This window comes from Danio rerio, chromosome 14, assembly GCF_052040795.2.
Source record: "Danio rerio strain M-AB ecotype USA chromosome 14, GRCz13ab, whole genome shotgun sequence".
Taxonomy (NCBI): Eukaryota; Metazoa; Chordata; class Actinopteri; order Cypriniformes; family Danionidae; genus Danio; species Danio rerio.
In genome coordinates this window covers 19,441,873-19,460,933 of record NC_141034.1, presented here as the reverse complement: position 1 = coordinate 19,460,933, position 19,061 = coordinate 19,441,873, and the positions used below count along the sequence as shown (strand labels likewise).

The 19,061-nt window shown below is 34.4% G+C and overlaps 1 protein-coding gene across 27 annotated transcripts in view; it reads left to right on the top strand.

The window, feature by feature from the left end:
* Positions 1-18,302, top strand: part of jakmip1 (janus kinase and microtubule interacting protein 1) — a 66,530-nt gene extending 48,228 nt beyond the window's left edge. For 8 of the 27 annotated variants that reach the window (XM_087281307.1, XM_087281300.1, XM_087281309.1 and 5 more), the window contains 10 exons: positions 5,032-5,094; positions 5,198-5,296; positions 9,717-9,812; positions 10,832-10,885; positions 10,972-11,037; positions 11,122-11,190; positions 11,348-11,425; positions 14,055-14,258; positions 17,013-17,078; positions 17,854-18,302. In XM_087281307.1, the coding sequence (XP_087137433.1) occupies positions 5,032-5,094; positions 5,198-5,296; positions 9,717-9,812; positions 10,832-10,885; positions 10,972-11,037; positions 11,122-11,190; positions 11,348-11,425; positions 14,055-14,258; positions 17,013-17,078; positions 17,854-17,904 (846 nt within the window). In that variant the 3' untranslated portion in view covers positions 17,905-18,302. Of the gene's footprint in view, positions 1-5,031; positions 5,095-5,197; positions 5,541-9,716; positions 9,813-10,831; positions 10,886-10,971; positions 11,038-11,121; positions 11,191-11,347; positions 11,426-14,054; positions 14,259-17,012; positions 17,079-17,853 lie in introns of those variants that run through there. The other 19 variants (XM_087281304.1, XM_087281297.1, XM_087281306.1 and 16 more) reach the window with 4 other exon arrangements.
* Positions 18,303-19,061: the final 759 nt, after the last annotated feature.

Genomic DNA, 19,061 nt, shown 5'->3' with positions numbered 1-19,061 from the left:
TGAAAAATGTGCCAAAGCACTTGAGAAAAACTGTAAGGTATAAGCTTCATTTTGCTTTATTTGTGCCATGCCATCTCTCTTCACGGCATGCATTACAGGGATAGTTTACCCAAAAATTATAAATGGTAAACATATCTCTTAATTCTGATTGGCTTATTGAATTGTTGTTTCAGAATTGATAAAATCAAGTTGCCGGTACCGTTACCCCCCTAACAGTTAGTTTTTCAGTTTTTTTTTTTTTCAAAATATCTTCTTTTGTGTTAAACAGTAGAAAGAAACTCGTTATTTAGTAAACAGTGTGTAAATTTTCATTTTGTTTTGGTAAATTATCCCTTACTGTACCATGGCACAAATAGACTGTTTGTCTGCCATGGTGTTGCTGTGATTTGCTTGGAATAGAGTACTAGTTTACTGTTACTGTTTCTTTAAGGGTCATAAACGGCTTATTCACTTTATTCTGGAAGTATTTTTTCCACAAAGTTTTTTTTCCACAAAGTTTTTTTTTTTTTTATAAAATAACACTATATTTTAGTTCTGTTTCATGTGTACATACATTACTATGTCCACTGCTGGAAAATGTTTGACAAGATTTAATGTTAAATCTGTAAGATTAATATGCCATAAAAGCTCAAAATTAACCAGAATTCTTAAAAAAAATTAAAATAGAAATTAGGTTCTTAAAATGTCTTACAATTGAGCACTTTTTCCATGTTCTTCCACTGATAGTTCATCCATCACGTGCTGCTATAAATTAATTAAACAACTTTTTTCTTTATTGTACTAGACAAGGAAGTCTGTATACCATACTGTAGTAAATAATCATATTACATAAATTTGAAATAGTACCAGTAGTTTATTAGTATGCTATTCCGAGCACAGACATTTTTGGGTTTAACTATTGGTTTGTTCCTAATGTGTACATCGTTGGTCAAACTGCTCTTGCATGTGTTTCCTTTCTGTTCTCTGCTCGTCTGAAATTGGTTGCTTGGTGTTTTGTGCTTTAAAATATGGATATTGACATATCTGCATGCAGCCTAATAAATTTCAGCCATCTCTTTATCTTTAACTCTTTATTTATTAATTATTACTTTTTCAGGTCATGTTTTGTTTTAAGGTGTCCTTGTTAACTATTCGTTTAATTATTGTATTGAGAATTATTAATGAACTACATGCACTTACAATATGGTCAGGGTTAGAATGCAGGTTAGGTCTGTGGTTAGTTACAAGTAATTATGCCTAATTAATTGCAATTACTACACTCAAAAACACACAGTTTTTATTTAAAATAAGCTTTTTGGTTTTTGAGTTTAAGGTTTTTTGGCACAAAATAAAATTGTAAAAAAAAAAGTTAACTTAATGCATTGAGATGACAAAGAAATTGTGTGAAACCCAGCATTTCTGACAGTGTATAGCAGGGGTTCTCAATCTTAACCCTGGAGGTCCGGTGTCCTGCAAATTTTAGATCGAACTCCAATCAGACACACCTGGGCTTGCTAATCAAGCTCTTATAGGCTTTCTAGAAACATCCTTGCGGAAGTGTTGAGGCACGTTGTAGCTAAAATCTACTTGACAATGGACCTCCAGGACTGAGTTTAAGAACATCTGGGGCCTCATGTACAAAGACTTACATTGAATTAATACTAAAACATTGCGTACGGACAAAGCTATAAATATGCGCATGCAGTAAAAAAATTCAGATGAATGAAACACTGCGTATGCGGAATTAACGTAAAACTGAGCGCACATGCACGAGCACAGAACCCTTCCTTGCCTCCTCCCCCCTATAAATATGGTAATGACTCCTCTTTGGCAAAACCAAACGAAAAAGCAATGGCAAAAGCAAGCAAAACCAGAAACTTCACAGAATGTGAATTGGAGGTGCTCCTATCAGAGGTAGACCGAAGAAAATTTGCAAGTTTGTCCTCTGGAATCAAGAAAAAAAATAGAGTGGGAGAGTTTAGCTGATGCGGTTAACACAGTGGGGTCTGAACATCGCACTGTGAGTGAATTAAAAAAGAAATGGTCCCATGTAAAGGTGCAGGTTAAAAGGAGAACAGTGGCGCACCGTCAAAGTGTGGATCGAACAGGCAGGGGAACAGGGGATGTTGAACTAACACCATTTGAGGAGAGAGTTGCGTCAATTGTGGGCGACACTTTACTGTCTGGATTAGTATCCGTGTCTGTGGGAGACACAGATGTATTAGAGGACTACTTTGTTAGAGCGGTATAGCAGAACCCTTCCCGCTCTTACCAGAGCAGCACCACCATCATTTCTGCTGCCCAATCGCCCGCTCTACAACTGATCGAGTGCCTGCCACCTTGGAGCCTCATCCCAACCATGCGGTTTGTGAGGATGAATTAATCATGGGTTAACCAAGGCCACCTTGCCACAATATTTGTTAAGAGCATTTGAACATCACATTTTATTAACACATTTATTTAATGAAAATGTTTCCGATTCACGTACAGTATGTAAATTCGTCTTCAGATGTCACCTTTATTAACGTGCATGCAGTTGATCGTTCCAATTACATTGGGAAAACTGGCAATCGCTTTAAATTGCGATTTAATGTTTGGCTGATCAACTGCATGGTATGGAAACTTTATATACCTGCTAGACATGCATCCGGGATCATGCGGATGATCCCGGATGATGCAGCTGCCATTGCAAGGACTTTGTAGTGTACAATTTAACACAATTGCCTGTAGGAGTCGCCATTGGAAATAAAACAAACCAACACAATCTCATGGCAATTCCTAACTTTTTCATTTAGTGGCTAATTCGTACAAATTCGTACGATCTAATTCGTACATTTTAGTACGATTTGCGTATCCCCCAATGACGGTTGGATTTAGGGGTGGGGTTAGGTGCCACGCCTCCTTTTTAAAATCGTACATTTTCTTACGACTGAACTCGTACGAATTCGTACAAATTAGCCACTAAACTGCCAAAACGTAAAATACTTACATTTTCTCGTGAGATCAGGCTGAACAAACACACACAAGAAATGCACATTTGCCAGGCATGAAGTTGGCGCGGACTAACGCACATTCTCACGTTCATTTCATCGCTAGTAAATCCAAACGTGAGCGTGAAACCTGGCATACACAAAGTTTTTGTGCGTACGCAGCATTGATACATGAGGCCCCTGGTGTATAGACAGTATACATATATTATATGTGTAACTAAGACACCTTGTTTGTACATATTTAATATACCTGTGGAATAAAATGATCAGTTTCTCTTTAAATAGAATTTGTAGTTATATGTTTGAGTAAAGCATATGTTATAGTTTTATACTGTAAAACCGAATATATTCAAATCTTCAAATGTACTGGAAAATGGTGTCATTTAGATTTATTTTAAATCTAAATTTGCATAAAATAACAGATACGGTCCCGTTTTCAGACATATTGATTTTAATTTTTAGACTTACCAAAGTTTTAAAGCAATATTTGGTGGAATGATTTTCATTTTTAATCACAACAAATAAAACCAATTATCATTTTCTGAAAAAAGATATGGTGAGGTAAGACAAACTTTAATTACAGAGCACAATTTCAACACAACTTTGATCTAAAGTGATTTTCAATAGAAAAGACAAATGATATTTTTTAATAAATTAAGTTTATTCATAAACTAATTTCGGCGAGGCAGTGGCATAGTGCTATCGCCTCACAGTAAGAAGGTTACTGGGTCGCTTGTTCGAACCTCGGCTCAGTTGGCGTTTCTGTGTGGAGTTTGCATGTTCTCCCTGCCTTCGCATGGGTTTCGTTCGGGTGCTTTGGTTTCCCCCATAGTCCAAATACATGCGGTACAGGTAAATTGGGTAAGCTAAATTGTCCGTAGTGTGTGTGTGTGAATATGTGTGTGATTGTTACCCAGACATGGGTTGCGGCTGGAAGGGCATCCACTGTGTAAAAATGTGCTGGATAAGTTGGCGGTTCATTCCGCTGTGGCGACCCCGGATTAATAAAGGGACTAAGCTGACAAGAAAATGAATGAATGAATAGTTTTGAGAGGATCACGTGATTATGATTGAACACAGCTGGTTCCGCATTACCTAATGCATGATTCACCAATCAGATGGTTCCTAACTCACTATACAGAGGCAGGGTTTCTCACTACAGTTATCTTTGCCTTGAAGAATCCCCCTTCCACCCTTACTCCTTCACCTTTCCCTTCATTGGACGGCACAGTGGCCCATTGATTAACACTGTTGCCTCACAGCAAGAATGTCACTGGTTCTAGTCCTTAACAGGCCAGCTGTTGTTTCTGTGCAGAGTTTACATGTTCTTCTCGTGCTTGCGTGAGTTTCTCCCGGGTTCTCCGGTTTTCTCCCACATTTGAGTTAATTGATGAATCTAAATTTAGTCAAGCTCTTAACCAGCAGTATTTCTACATAGCAATTATATTCTGCCATCAGCTCTTAACAAAGGGGGGTGTTCTCAAAACCAACCTGAGCTCGAACTTCCCTCACCTTTCCTCACCTTGTCAGCGAGAGGGAGCCCTGGAGATCTTATGAGCTCAGGGCTTTCTCCCGGGACAGCATGCCATACTCGCTTTATAATCAATCATCAGCTAAGTGTGAGCTCTTCAAAATATTTGGAAAATATTTTAGAAATGGATTTAGAAATATCAAATGAAGGAGAGGTCCTAATCCAAATAAAAAAAAGAAAGAAAAAACTTTTTACGACAGGTTATATAGTGTCAATAACTTTAGACAATATATTTATTTGAATTTAATTTGCATCAAATGATATCAATCCATTACAGAATAAAATAAATATACACATTTAACTCAAGCCCACACAGTTTATCACAAAATCCAGTACACCAAGAGAAACTGAGGATTTTGTAAAAGTCTCTTAATTTTTTCCACAGCTGTATATATTTTGTTAATATTTTGCACTGATTGTTTGTGACGCGACTGAATGAGAGTGTGGATGTGATTAGTAGTGATCAACAGGAAAGTTCTTGTAGTGTAATGTGTAGTGGTGTGTGTGTGTGTTTGGGTTTGTGTGACGCAGGACTCAAAGTGGGTGGAAGAAAAACAAAATCTCATCAGGATAAACCAGGAGCTCAGAGAAAAGGTACAGCCTTTATCTTTAAATATCCTAAAACAGGCCTCAACATATACTCCACACATTCACGATTCTTCTACTGTGTGTTTCTGTTTGTGTGTGTGTGTGGTAGATAGTATCGCTGGAGCAGTGTGAGATCCGATTGCGCTCAGAAGTTCGAGACACTCTGGATCAGAACGAACTACTTGAATTCCGCATTCTAGAACTGGAAGTAAGAGAATCTGTTTTGGTTCCACAGCAGCAAACAATGGCGGCAAAACCCGGTCCACATCTGCACAAGTTACACACATGAACCCATTTCACCCCTTTTACATGCACTGTTTTTGTGTTCATGTTATGGTAAATCTATTTTCATACGCATTTTAAATGTATTTCTATTTTAATAACTGTATATTTATACCACTGTTGTTTTGTTAGATATACATTTGGCTGGAATAAAATGTATTTGAATGAAACTCCTCATCAATCTTTTGGTTTTGACTGCATCTCCCGCATGTTGTGGTTTATTTGTGTGTGATGTTTATCCAGTTTTTGTTTACATGCACAGTTTCAGTATTATTTAATTGTCATGTATGTATATCATCCATCTCCCAACAGTTTTGTGTCTTTATACTGTTTTGTTTGTGAGCATTGTGTTTTTGATAATGAGATTTCAGATCATTGTATTTCTGCACATATCAATTTAGAAAAGCACTTTCTTCAGATTTCAGCACACATTTTAGTGCATCCTGTTGACTTATTTTATTGTAGAAATGACACAAAGCATGAATTGTTAGAAGTAATAGAGTTAAAACATCAGATTCTATCACTACCCTTAATTATTTAGCCATTTTCCTTTGCTGCTTTATTACATTGAGACAATAATGAAAACTTTGACTAAATATTTATTTATTTATTTTGTATAAGCCAAATTAACTAGTTGCCAAGAGAGATCCAATAAAATGGAAATTAGTTTGGTAACACTTCAGTAAAAGGACCAATTCTTACTGTCAACTAACTTATAAATAGGGGCAGACAGAATCTGTAGATGTTTTTTTTTTTCTATTTCTGTGGAGAATGTTGTAAAACATTTTGTAAAATTATTATTATTATTTTTTGGAATATTTTTCAGATTGAGATTTCAGATCATTGTATTTCTGCACATTTCTTCAGATTTCAGTATACATTTTAGTGTATCCTGTTGACCTATTTTATTGTAGAAATTACACAAAACGTGATCTTTTAGAAGTAATAGAGTTGAAATATAAGATTATAGCACTACACTTATTTAACTTTTTTATTTGCAATTTTATTACAATAATGAAAACTTTGACTAAATATTGTCTATTTATTCATTTATTTTGTATAAGCCAAATCATTTAGTTGCAAATGTGTGTTTTTTTTTAAAGAGAGATTCAGTAAAATGTATATTAATTTGGTAACACTTCAGTAAAGGGACCAATTCTAACTGTTAAAGTTGCTTATTAATTGGGCCAGACAGAATCTGCAGACATTTTTTGCTATTTCTGCTGAGAATTTTGTACAAACTCTGTGGATTTTTGCTGAATGATTTTGGGAGTATTATAACTAAATATGTGAAATGAAAAAAAAATAACAACACATTTTTAACTTTTATTTAATGTTTACAAAACAAATCCAATTGGTTATATGCACACAGAGTTTTAATTTCAGTCAGCCAGCCCAAGTGCTTTAGGTTAATTGTCATCCCATGCAAAATCGCTACGTCTAAGATCTATCTGATTTCTTAAAAAAAAAAAAAAAACTGTAATCTTTACTGCCTGGCTGAGACAATACATATTTCATTAACAATATAATACATTAAAGCATCAATGCTGTAAAAAAAAAAACCTCATGAAATTAAAAAGTCACATGAAGCTTTCATCGGAAATTCATCATTGGCTGAAAAACACTAGCTGTGCAAATAGACCATTAGATCTACTTATTTGGTAAACAAGGCAAGTATCTCATATAATATATGTACTAAAATATTACTTTACAAACTGTATTATACATAATACATTTGAAGATTTTCATAATGATCAATAATATTACTGAAATTTACACACATTTACACAAGTAAAAAATAGACTCAATCATGGGTTAAAGGTTTGCGGATTTCTGCGCTTGCAAATTCGTTGTGGGCCTATTAGGATGACTTTTATTAGTTATTGGCTGTTTAATAAAGTACATTTTCTGCAAGTTCCTATTCTACATCCCCAATCCTCCCCAATATCTGAATTTGGCTACTACCTTATTAACTAACAATAAGCAGCAAATTTTATTGAAGCAAAACAGTTTGAGGCAAAGGTCACACCTAATAGGTTTTTAATTACGAGAATCGTCAAGCGTGACCTTTTATAAATAATAAAAACCTATAATTCCTTTCATGCAAGCCTGTTTAATACTCACACTGTAAAAAAATTATGATCATTTAGTCATTACAGCAAATATGTTTTGCTTATTGTAACTTATTAAACTAATTTAATCATGTTCTAACTTAATTTTATAACTTATGCAAGTTATAAAATTAAGTTAGGTAAACATAATACAAGTTCAATGAACTCAAAAGGTTATTTTGATTGAGTTTGAAATCCAAATGAAATCCAAATTTTGTTATAATACTAAACACATTCTAGGACATAACACTAGGTAAATAAAACATTATTATACGTTCATAAATAGTCTTTAAATCGTTAAAAGTGTTATGAAGTGATAAGCCTGATGGTATTTTTTTAGGGTAAACAATTTCACAACACAGCGACATCTAGTGGAAATATTTGATGTAACATTAATCGAGTACACACTTCGATCAGTTGATTTGATCATATTTTTCAGTTGCTTAAAGTTAATAGTAACTGAAGATGTGATGTACACAACATCTAGGCAGAGCATTAAAGGCTTTAAAGTAAAACATGAGATGAAAGTAGCCATATTTTTTTTCTCAATATTGTGCACTTCAGGTGTGAGTAATTAAAATAAGTTTGATCAAGGTTGAAGCTGAGCTCTGAAGGAAGGTAGATCTCCAGGAACAGAGTTGAGCATCCCTGGTGTCGATCTAAGAAAATGTAAGCAATTACCTAAATGAAAATGCATTTGGAAGTGTGTCACAGTCTTTTAAAAGTGTATTAATTTGGCATTCAGCAGTCTGCAATGGGATATACTGTATGCACAGCTAGTGTTTTTCAGCCAATGATACACTTCTGGTGAAAGCTTTATGTGGCTATTTTCAGTTATATAAGGTTCCTTTTACAGCATTGATGCTGTAATGTAATTCAAATATAATCGGTTAAATAGACTTACACAATTATTTGATTGTTAAAGCGTAAAAAGGGATGAAAAAATGTTTAGACGCAGGCGGCGTCATTAGCAGCAGACTAGCGCAGAAACTCCATTGAAAATACTTGTTTCAAATTAATTTCCGTGTTTTAAAAGTATGGTGCAGAAAAATATAATTTAAGGCAATGCTTCTTCTTTGGTCTGATACCCACTTCATATCATGTCTCAGCCAGGCAGTAAAAATCACTGTTTTTAAAGAAATCAGATCTTAAACGTGGCAATTTTGTATGGGATGACAATGAACTGGAAGCCCTGCGGCTGGCTGACAGAAATTAAAAGTTTGTGTTCATATACACCATTCTTCTGGTTGTTTTCACACATCTAAAACATTCTCATCGTGTATCTTCTTATAACAGTTAGCTCATGTGATGCACACAGACAGAGGTGTCTACACGTATTTACACATTAATAGACACTTTTATCCAAATTGCAACTTACAAAAGTGGTACCTTAAGCAATTTTTGACAGAGCCAGTGTTCAGTCAAATACACAGTGTACGTTCGGTTTCATAATATCTTTGCATTTAATGTGATTTGAACAAGTTTGAACTATAATTTAGCAATTTGTGCTTTTTAGGTAAATACTTTGACAGAAATTTGAATTGAATATAGTTTAAATTGATATTAGACTAAATTAATTTAGCCTTTGAATGTTTCTACCCACTAAGTAGGTGTTGAATACTTAATTTCATAATACTTTTGCCCCTGGAATATGGTTGAAAGGTTCAGCTCATTGTTCTGTATTTATGGACAACTAAAATATACTATATATGTGACATATTGTTTCTACATGTATAACGTAAAAAAATGTCATTGCACATATGTGAGTTGATTAAACTATTAACAGGAAATGTAAAATAAAAAATCACATTATGAAATTATATATCAAATAACACACTACAGTAAAACTACAGTATTACAATATGTTAGACATCATTTTAGAAAAAATGTGTACCTTTTTGGAGGACCAATGATTATTAAAACAAGAATTAAATAGTATTTAAATTAAGGTGCATTTCAAATTAAGATCATCATGAAATGAAGAGGTCTGTAATATTATTGAAATTATTTTGCGTGATAAAAAAGCTTAAGTTACACCAACTTTACGGATTTGAAAAAGTGTATGTGGATCTTTTTGAAAATGTTGACAAAGATTTCAACTTAAGAAAAAAGTTTTACTTTTGGATGAACAATTTCAGAAATTATTCATTTTAGGGTAAGCTCTTTCTTTAAAAGTTTCTCAGCAGAGATGAATACTTTGTATATTTCACCACCAATTCTTTGTTTAACCAATAGGAAAGGGAACGCCGTTCTCCTGCCTTTAACCTGCAAATCTCTGCCTCTGAAAACAACAGTAGTCTACAGCTACACTGCCAACAAGAGGGTGTTAAGGTAAAAACCCGTGCACACACACACACACACACACAAATATAACATATAGTCTGTCAAGAAAAACAGAGACTGATGATAAAGCCAAGAAAACAAAGGTTCAAAAAATGAAATACAATTAAAACAAAAACTTTCATACTTGACAGAGTTGCATATGCGAGATTTGCGTTTACATTTTACATCTCCATGTTATCAGGTTATGGTTATTCGTCTTTAAACAATGTTTTACTGTGTATTTAGGGACATTTTTCATGAAAATATTACCTTGAGACTCTCATTATGCCTATTTTTGACTGTCTCTGCCTCCAGAATCACACATTCAGCATCAGCTATGTTGAAGTGATTAAGTCTAATTGGTTTCTGTATTATGTGTTTACTTAAGGTTTAATAAAAATATGCATGAAACATATTTTCTGTATTATTTCAGTTATAAAAAAAAACAATATGCGTTGTATGTTTGTCTCTACATTCTGGTCAACTCTGTTACATTGGGATAAGAGCCTGTAAAACACAGGCATGTGACCTGCTTCCGATGATGTTGTGTAATCTGATTTGATGCATTTAGGCTATTCTTCTCTTATAAAATGTTTACATTGCAAAAATTGTTTGATTACCTGTCAACTACAGTATGTTATTGTGATATTTCATTCACTTTATTAATAGCAATATGAAAAATGCGTAAAATTCAGTTTTAGAGATGTCATGTGGTATCTAGCTTGAGGTTAGCATCTTGAGCTACAGCACAAAATGGTGAAACATGCTGTAGTTTAAGAAGTTTAACAATAATGTCAACAGTAATTAGTAACTGAATCAAATGTTTTACATCATATTTAAGCATTTTACATGATTTTACATTAATAATTTGTAAATTACACATTTGTTGTACAGTATATCAATCCAGTTCAAGGAAAATGAATGGAATATTCTTGAAATGTATACTCGCAATTCTGGTGAAGTCATACATGTGCTGTGCGATAACAAATCATTTATTGTTTGTTAACCTTCACATGTGTTTGGTTTAGGATGTCATCATTCCTGACCTCATGAAAAAGCTTGACATTCTTGGGGATAATGGGGTAAGAATTGTACATTTCGGCTGTTGTCTACTCGTTTGTCTTGTATCTCACAATGGAGAAATTCACTTTTCTCCTTTACCTGACAGAACCTGCGAAACGAAGAGCAGGTGACGGTGATTCAGGCGGGCACTGTGCTGTCTTTATGTGAAAAGGTATCTTCTCCTTCATTCTCTAAAGATGAGATGTCTATTATGTTGGCAGTAGTTTTGTTTTATTGTTTTGGTGTGTGAGCGCAGTGGCTGAAGCAGATCGACAGCACTGAAGCGGCGCTGACACAGAAGATGATTGATCTGGAGAACGAGAAGGTGAGAACATCCGCTTCTGCCATCTGAGATCAATGTGCTGAACTGTTTGTTCTCACAGCCTGTCTAGTGAAAGATGAGGCCTGATGACAGTCGATTAAAAATGTATCATTAGTGTGTTCTGCTGCCGTTGACCTCGGTGTACTGATGTTATCAACAGGAGCTGTTCAGTAAACAGAAAGGCTTCTTGGAAGAGGAACTTGACTACAGAAAGCAAGCGTTGGATCATGCCCAACTGGTAGGACCATATGTACGGTAGCAGTGTAACTATTGGATATTTATAACCAGAGGAGAAGCATTAGTGGTACAAAAACATTATGCTATATTATGAATTAACTTCCATGTAACACCATAAAACTTGTTGTAAATGGCAAGCTCAGCAGGGAACTTGTCATGTATTTAGTAAAAAAAAACATCTATAGTTACTGTAGGTCCATAAATATTGAGACATCGACACAATTTTAACAGTTTTGGCTCTATACATCAACTCAATCGATTTGAAATGAAACTAACAAGATGTGCTTTAACTGCAGACTGTCAGCTTTAATTTGAGGGTATTTACATCCAAATCAGGTGACTGCTGTAGGAAATACAACAGTTTGCATATGTGCCTCCCACTTGTTAATGGACCAAAATTGATTGGACAATTGGCTTCTAAACTGTTCCATAGCCAGGTGCTTGTTATTCCCTCTTTCTTTCAATTACAATGAGCAGATAAAAGGTCCAGAGTTCATTTCAAGTGTGCTATTTGCATTTGGAATATGTTACTGTCAACTGTCAAGATGAGATCCAAAGAGCTGTCACTATCAGTCGACCAAGCCATCATTAGCTGGCCAAAACAACTGTTTGGAATATTTTCTTAAAAAGAAACAATGCACCAGTGAGCTCAGCAACACCAAAAGACCCAGCGGATCATAGAAAACAACTGTAATTTATGACCAAAGAATTCTTTACCTGGTGAAGAAAACACCCTTCACAAGAGGTTGCCAGATCAAGAACACTCTCCAGGAGGGAGGTGTATGTGTGCTAAAGTCAACAATCAAGAGAAGACTTCACCGGAATGAATACAGAATGTTCACCACAAGATGTAAACCATTGGTGAGCCTCAAAAACAGGAAGGCCAGATTAGAGTTCTAAAAAAGCCTTCACAGTGCTGGAACAATATCCTATGGACAGATGAGATCAAGATCAGCTTGTACCAGAGTGATGGGAAGAGTATGAAGAAGGAAAGGAACTGCTCATGATCCTAAGCAGTGAAGCATGGTGGTGGTAGTATCATGGCTTGGGCATGTACAGTATGGCCGTTAATGGAACTGCTTTTCTTGTATTTATTGGTGATGTGACTGCTGACAAATGCAGCAGGATGAATTCTGAAGTGTTCAGGCAATATTGTCTGCTCATATTCTGCTAAACGCTTTAGAACTCATTGAACAGTGCTTCATGGTGCAGAAGGAGAAGGACCCAAAGCATACTGCAAATCCAACCAAAGAGTTTTTGAAGGAAAAAAAGTGAAATGTTATGCAATGGCCAAGCCAATCACCTGACCTGAATCTGACTGAGCATGCATTTCACTTTCTGAAAACAAAACTGAAGGGAAAAAGCCCCAAGTACAAGAAGGAACTGAAGACAGTTGCAGCAGAGGCCTGGCAAAGCATCACCAGAGATGAAAACCAGCGTCTGGTGATGGTCTATGCGTTTCAGATTTTAGGCTGTAATTGACTGCAAAGGTTTTTTCAACCAAGTATTAAAAAGTGAAAGATTGATTTATGGTTATTATTCTGTCCAATTACTTTTGGTCCTTTAACAAGTGGGAGACACATATGCAAACTGTTGTAATTCCTACACAATTTACCTGTTTTGGAAATACCCTCAATTTAAAGCTGACAGTCTACAGTTAAAGCACATCTTGTTCGTTTAATTTCAAATCCATTGTGTTGATGTATAGAGAAAAAAATGTTAGAAGTGTGTCGATTTATGGATTTATCAACTGTATAACTAGTTACTAGGAGATCTCTGTAGACGGATGGCATTTTATGCAGTTCAGCTTTAAAATCTTATTATGTGACCAAGCTCATATGTTTTTTCATCACTTAGACAATACAAGACTCTACATTATGCAAGAGAATCATTCAAATACTAGTTCTAAAGTGACATTTGTTATTGGCAAAGGTTTCTGCTGTTTTGACGGTATGCTGAAGAGGTGAATGAATGGCAGAAGAAAGTAGTTTCTCATACAAAGGGGTTTTTGAGACTCTCCGTGTTTGATTTCCTTTTCTATATACACAATTATGCCATTGAACTGTTGTATAAACATTATCACATTCATTGTAGTGTGATATGGCTGTATATCGGCACTGCTGGGACACTAAGGCACTCTGCTGATATACATGTACTGCCATATCGCAGTACTACGAGTGTGACATTTATATTATTTGCAAAGAAAAACAAAAAAAAATGTTATTATTTATAGTAGTTAGTTAGTTAGTTAGTTAGTTAGTTAGTTAGTTAGTTAGTTAGTTAGAAATGTTTCAAATGAGAAATCAGTTTAATGCATTCTGGCTACATAGAAGTTTTCATGTCTACCTTAAAAAATCTGAATAGTAGCAAATCTGTTTAGTAAGTCTTTTACAGTAATTTTGGGTTTAATAAAGTCTAATAAACCAATAAAGTATATGTTAAAATTATTAAGTTTTTTCTGGTTTAACAAATCTAATAAATATAAACAAAAATGTTATGCTAAATCATATTAATAGACTTAAGAAAAACATGACAGCACATACAGTAAATGTGAATCATGTGAATGACATGTGACAGTTTTATTGTGTATATTTTTACGGTGTTTTTACATGTGTATTTGTGGTGTTTAGAGGGTGCAGGAGCTGGAGGCCACATTATATGCAGCGCTTCAGCAGGATCCAGACAGCTGTGTGGGCGAGAGTTTGAGTGACAGACAGCGGGCAAAGCTGGCAGAGTCGATGGATGCAGTGCGGAGACAGATCCTTAGGCAAAGCCGGCATGCAGACACACTGGTCCTACAACAGCGCATGGAGCTCCTCCAGTCTGCACAGCAGGTCAGGATCTGTCATCTGCAAAAAAAGCCAAAACACATTTGTTCGGATTGCTCTCTTTTCAGTGTCTTAGTTTTGTGTCTTAGTTCTCTTTATGCTCTTTATGTAGACTTTATGTTCGCTCAAAGAGGGATGGCAAATCTATTTTTCTAATTTAATTTCTAATTGTGGGGGTGACTGAGCCTATAAGGCTTAGGCACGATATGACGTTTTTATAAAAAAAAATGTTCAACTGTTTGCCAAAGCATGCGACTATAGCCTATGCCTACATTAAGATATTTATGTTAATATTTTTTTACTGCCTGTTTCTTTTAGCATATAAAATAGGTATTGTCTGATAGAGATATAAATAAAGGTTCATCTGTGTCGCAGAACTGGTGTTGTTTCCGATTTCTACAAGCTCAATAACATCCACAGTAAAAAATAAAAAATAATAAATAAAAAAATAGTCGAAAAACTGTGCCCATTAATTAGATGTGCAAGGCAAGCAGGTACGTTTTTGGGGTTGCTATGGACAACTACAAATGTAAACATTATTAGGCTATAATGTAAATGTCTTATTATTCTATCTATTTACTAAAAAAATAAAGTGAAATAGGCATTTAGTAGTAGGCTAAATAGCAGCACGTTGAAATGATGTGTCAATGCGTTTTCTATTAGGCTACAATAAAAAAAGTTGTATAGTACAGTGCGTTTAATTTAGGCTACTTATTTAATTTTGTCCCTGTGTGCCGATTGGAGACGGAGTTCACTGCTGATATTCTGAGAGCTCGGGTGCTTCTCATTTCTTATTTGTGCATCCTCGTTTCCTTTCCTTGCTTTCTTTCCTCGTGTTTCCACCCCACCGGGATACGAGGGAAGGACGCAAGGAAAAGACTCAAGGACCGAGGAATCGAATCAAGTGAAAAGACACGTCCTCGTATCTTTAGCGTCACTTCAAAGCGTCGTCAATTAATGACTTGCACGTTTGGATTAACTGCATGTCTACATTAAAGTCATTCTCTATTCTATAATGATCAATAAAGAAACATTCATTTAATAATAAAAAGGAATAAGCCATTCAAATAAAGAGCCCAATCAGCAGATGGCGGGCGGGTGCGGTTTTAAAAATTGGTCAAAAATGTTACTGCGGATGGATGGCGGACGAATGATGAATTTTGTCATGCGGTTGCGGATGAAATAATAGCCCATCCGCGCATCTCTAGTGTGTGTGTGTGAATGTGAGAGTCAACTTCAATATTTAAGTATAATCTTTAATCTTAATCTTTTAAGTTAACTAAACTTAGACCATGCACTGTAAAAAGTGATTCGTTCCTTAAAGCAAGTAACCTAATTGCCTTAAAAGCAACTGACTTTACAAAAATGAAGTAAGTAAATCCATTGTAACTTGAAACTGTTAAGTTGACTTAATTTTTCACTTTTTAAAATAAAAGTTGACCGAACACTTTTGTCCAATACACCTTTATTATATTACACCCCCCCCCCCCCCCAGCTTTTCTGTATCTAGCAAAATGACATACAGTAAAATAAATCTGCTCTTCCAGACAAATTAAAAACAGGCTATAATTGTAGATTTTACAGTCTCAATAAAGCACTATATATTTAATATTTTGATAATTACAGTAATTATTTGAAAACAGAGAACTAAAACAGTCTGACACTGTAAAAAGGGATTAGTTAACTTTAAAAAAAGTGAGTACAATTAGCATTTATAATTAGCAAATATAAAAATTAAGTCGGCAAAGCAGTGGCACAGTAGGTAGTGCTGTCGCCTCACAGCAAGAAGGTCGCTGGGTCGCTAGTTCGAGCCTCGGCTCAGTTGCCGTTTCTGTGTGGAGTTTACATGTTCTCCCTAAGTTCGCGTGGGTTTCCTCCGGGTGCTCCGGTTTCCCCCACAGTCCAAAGACATGTGGTAGAGGTGAATTGGGTTGGCTAAATTATTCGTAGTGTATGAGTGTGTGTGTGAATGTTTGTGTGGGTGTTTCCCAGAGATGGCTTGTGGCTGGATGTGCATCCGCTGCATAAACACTTGCTGGATAAGTTGGTGTATTGCAGAATAAATCCATCACATTATCTGCTACAATGTGGAAGTAAGCTCTTTTCTGGGATCGATTTAGGACTTTCGATTAATGTTTCTATGGGGAAAATCATTGGGAATAACAAACAGCATTAACCGGTCAAACTACTTACTTTACATTCACATGTGTTTATGACACTGCTTATATAGTGAAAGTAATATAATAAGGAAATACTAGTTTTTAATATTAAGCTAAATAAAAAGCTGTTTGCTTATGACTCAGAATGAAAGGAAGCGAATAAGACAATAAGGTCAGAAGACAGTCTGTTGTCCAACTATTTATCCTGTTTCTAATTTACAAAGTCTACACATTTAAAACAGGATTTACACTGTATCCAAGGTGCAGATACAAAATCATGACTGTTGTGCTACTATAACACAATACGTTGCTAATCAAGCTGTACACACATGTTGAGTTTTTATTATGTTTTGTTCTTACAGTATGGGCTCTATTTAGTAACGGATGGTATGGGAAGTTTATTTCAAGAAATGGAACAACCTCTATGGTCAAATAGGTCGGCAAACTAGGAGAACCCATGCATGCCACCCATATACAATAGCAGAATTGTTGGTTTGAATGCTATTTGATCTGAAGCAAGTCAAAATTGAAAGAACGTAAATCAATGAAAACATCTCAATCTCTTTTTGTATAATATAGTAATTTTACATTTGGCTTACAGAGGATCCGGGAGCTTGAAGATAAGATTGACATGCAGAGAAGACAAATCAAAGAGATTGAAGAGAAGGTGTGTATAAATGTGTGCCTCTCTTTCTCGTATTTATCTTTCTAGATAGATGTCGCTTAAATATTTATGGGTCAAAGACGAGATGTTCCATTTTGGTGCCTGCATCAAATTACATGTACACAAGGGGTTTTATATACATAGAAAGCATATTATATACAAGTAAAGTGGCCATTTTAATGTGTTAAACAACTTTTATGAACATAATAAATATGGATTTATGTGAAAATTAAATATTTCACATGTACTTTTTTAAGTATATGTGAAATAATATTTTTAATTGTATTTTAAATTATATAACAAACACAGTGGTTTAAAGTGTACCATTTTATTTATTTTGTTATTTATTCATTTATTTATTCATTTATATATACATATATATATATATATATATATATATATATATATATATATATATATATACATTATATATACATATATATATATTTATATCATACATATATATATATATATATATATATATATATATATATATATATATATATATATATATATATATATATATATACATATATATATATATATATATATATATATATATATATATATATATATATATATATATATATAATTTTTAATGATGAAAGAACAAAGAAATTACAATTACAAACCCCTTTTAGTCTTTGACCCATCATTTTAAATAAATACACGATTCTGAAATGAATTATTAATGCAAAAGGTGCTAATTTGTGCTGTAAGACTGACTCTTCTCCTCTCTTCTCTCTTGTTTGAAATTTATGTTTATTATAATTTATAGTTTTTGTTCCTTTTCTTGTTTTTCTCCCTAGCTTTTATTCTCTGGCCTTAAGATCTCCCCCAACACAACACATTCTCTCTTTCTCTATCTATTTCTGTCTCTCTCTCTCTCTCACACACACACACACACATGCACAGACACCGGTGCAGTATCTGAGTGAAAGATACAAACTCATCTTACCACTAGAAACTTTGGTGACACAAACATTCCTCAGTTTGTTGTACAACATCATGTTTTTAAATATTTTATGAAACGTTTCCAAAGAGAAACATTGGTATTTCAAATGTTCCAGTTGAAGCTGCTTCATTTTGTTCCGTCCATTTGAAAATAGTGTGAACAAAATATATAATGCACCCTAAATATTTGTTATATTGAGTATTTAAAGACACTTCAACACTTGTCAGACTGCTTTTAGTTTCAATAAATAAAGTTGTATTTTTTGCACATGCTCTTGAAGACTTGATTCATTATGGACAAATGTTTGCTTTTATGACATCAGTGCTCCATCTGAAATCGCCTACTATGTAAGTATGTACTATATTTGAATTTGAATTTACTTCACAACCAATAGAAAAGTATGTTCTATATAGTATGATTGTGAGTAGTATGAATGGAACTCATGAATTATCACATTACCTATACCTTCATCAGTTGCATCACTTCACTGGGATAGCATAGTGTCCATCGGATGTGCACTTCAGAATCTAGGCAGAAGTAGGTCATCCAGGTTTATCTCGCATACTGATTTTCAATACTATGAATTTGAACATACTACTCGGCTCAAATACTGTTTTTAGCGTACTATATAGAGTGTAAATATGAAATTTCTGACGCAGCACAGATCTGGATTGTGTTTCCAAATACCTCTTATGGCTACATTATTCTTAAGTTGTATGTTAAGGTGTACCTTATTGTTAATATGTATTTCCAAAGTTATTTTAAGTATACCTTCTTTAAGTTATACTTTCTTACCGTTGGTCTGAATCACTTTTAGCTATTCCTTATTACTGTTTTTTTTTTTTTTTTTTTTAAAGCTCTATGAATAAAACTATTTAAGTTGTATATACACCACCTGACAAAAGTCTTGTCGCCTATCAAAATTTTTGGAACAAAAAATAATGAATTGACTTCTAGTTAATCATTTGGTATCAGAAGCGGCTTATATGAAAGCCAAAGGCCTCTAGATTACTCTTATTTTAGCAAAATAA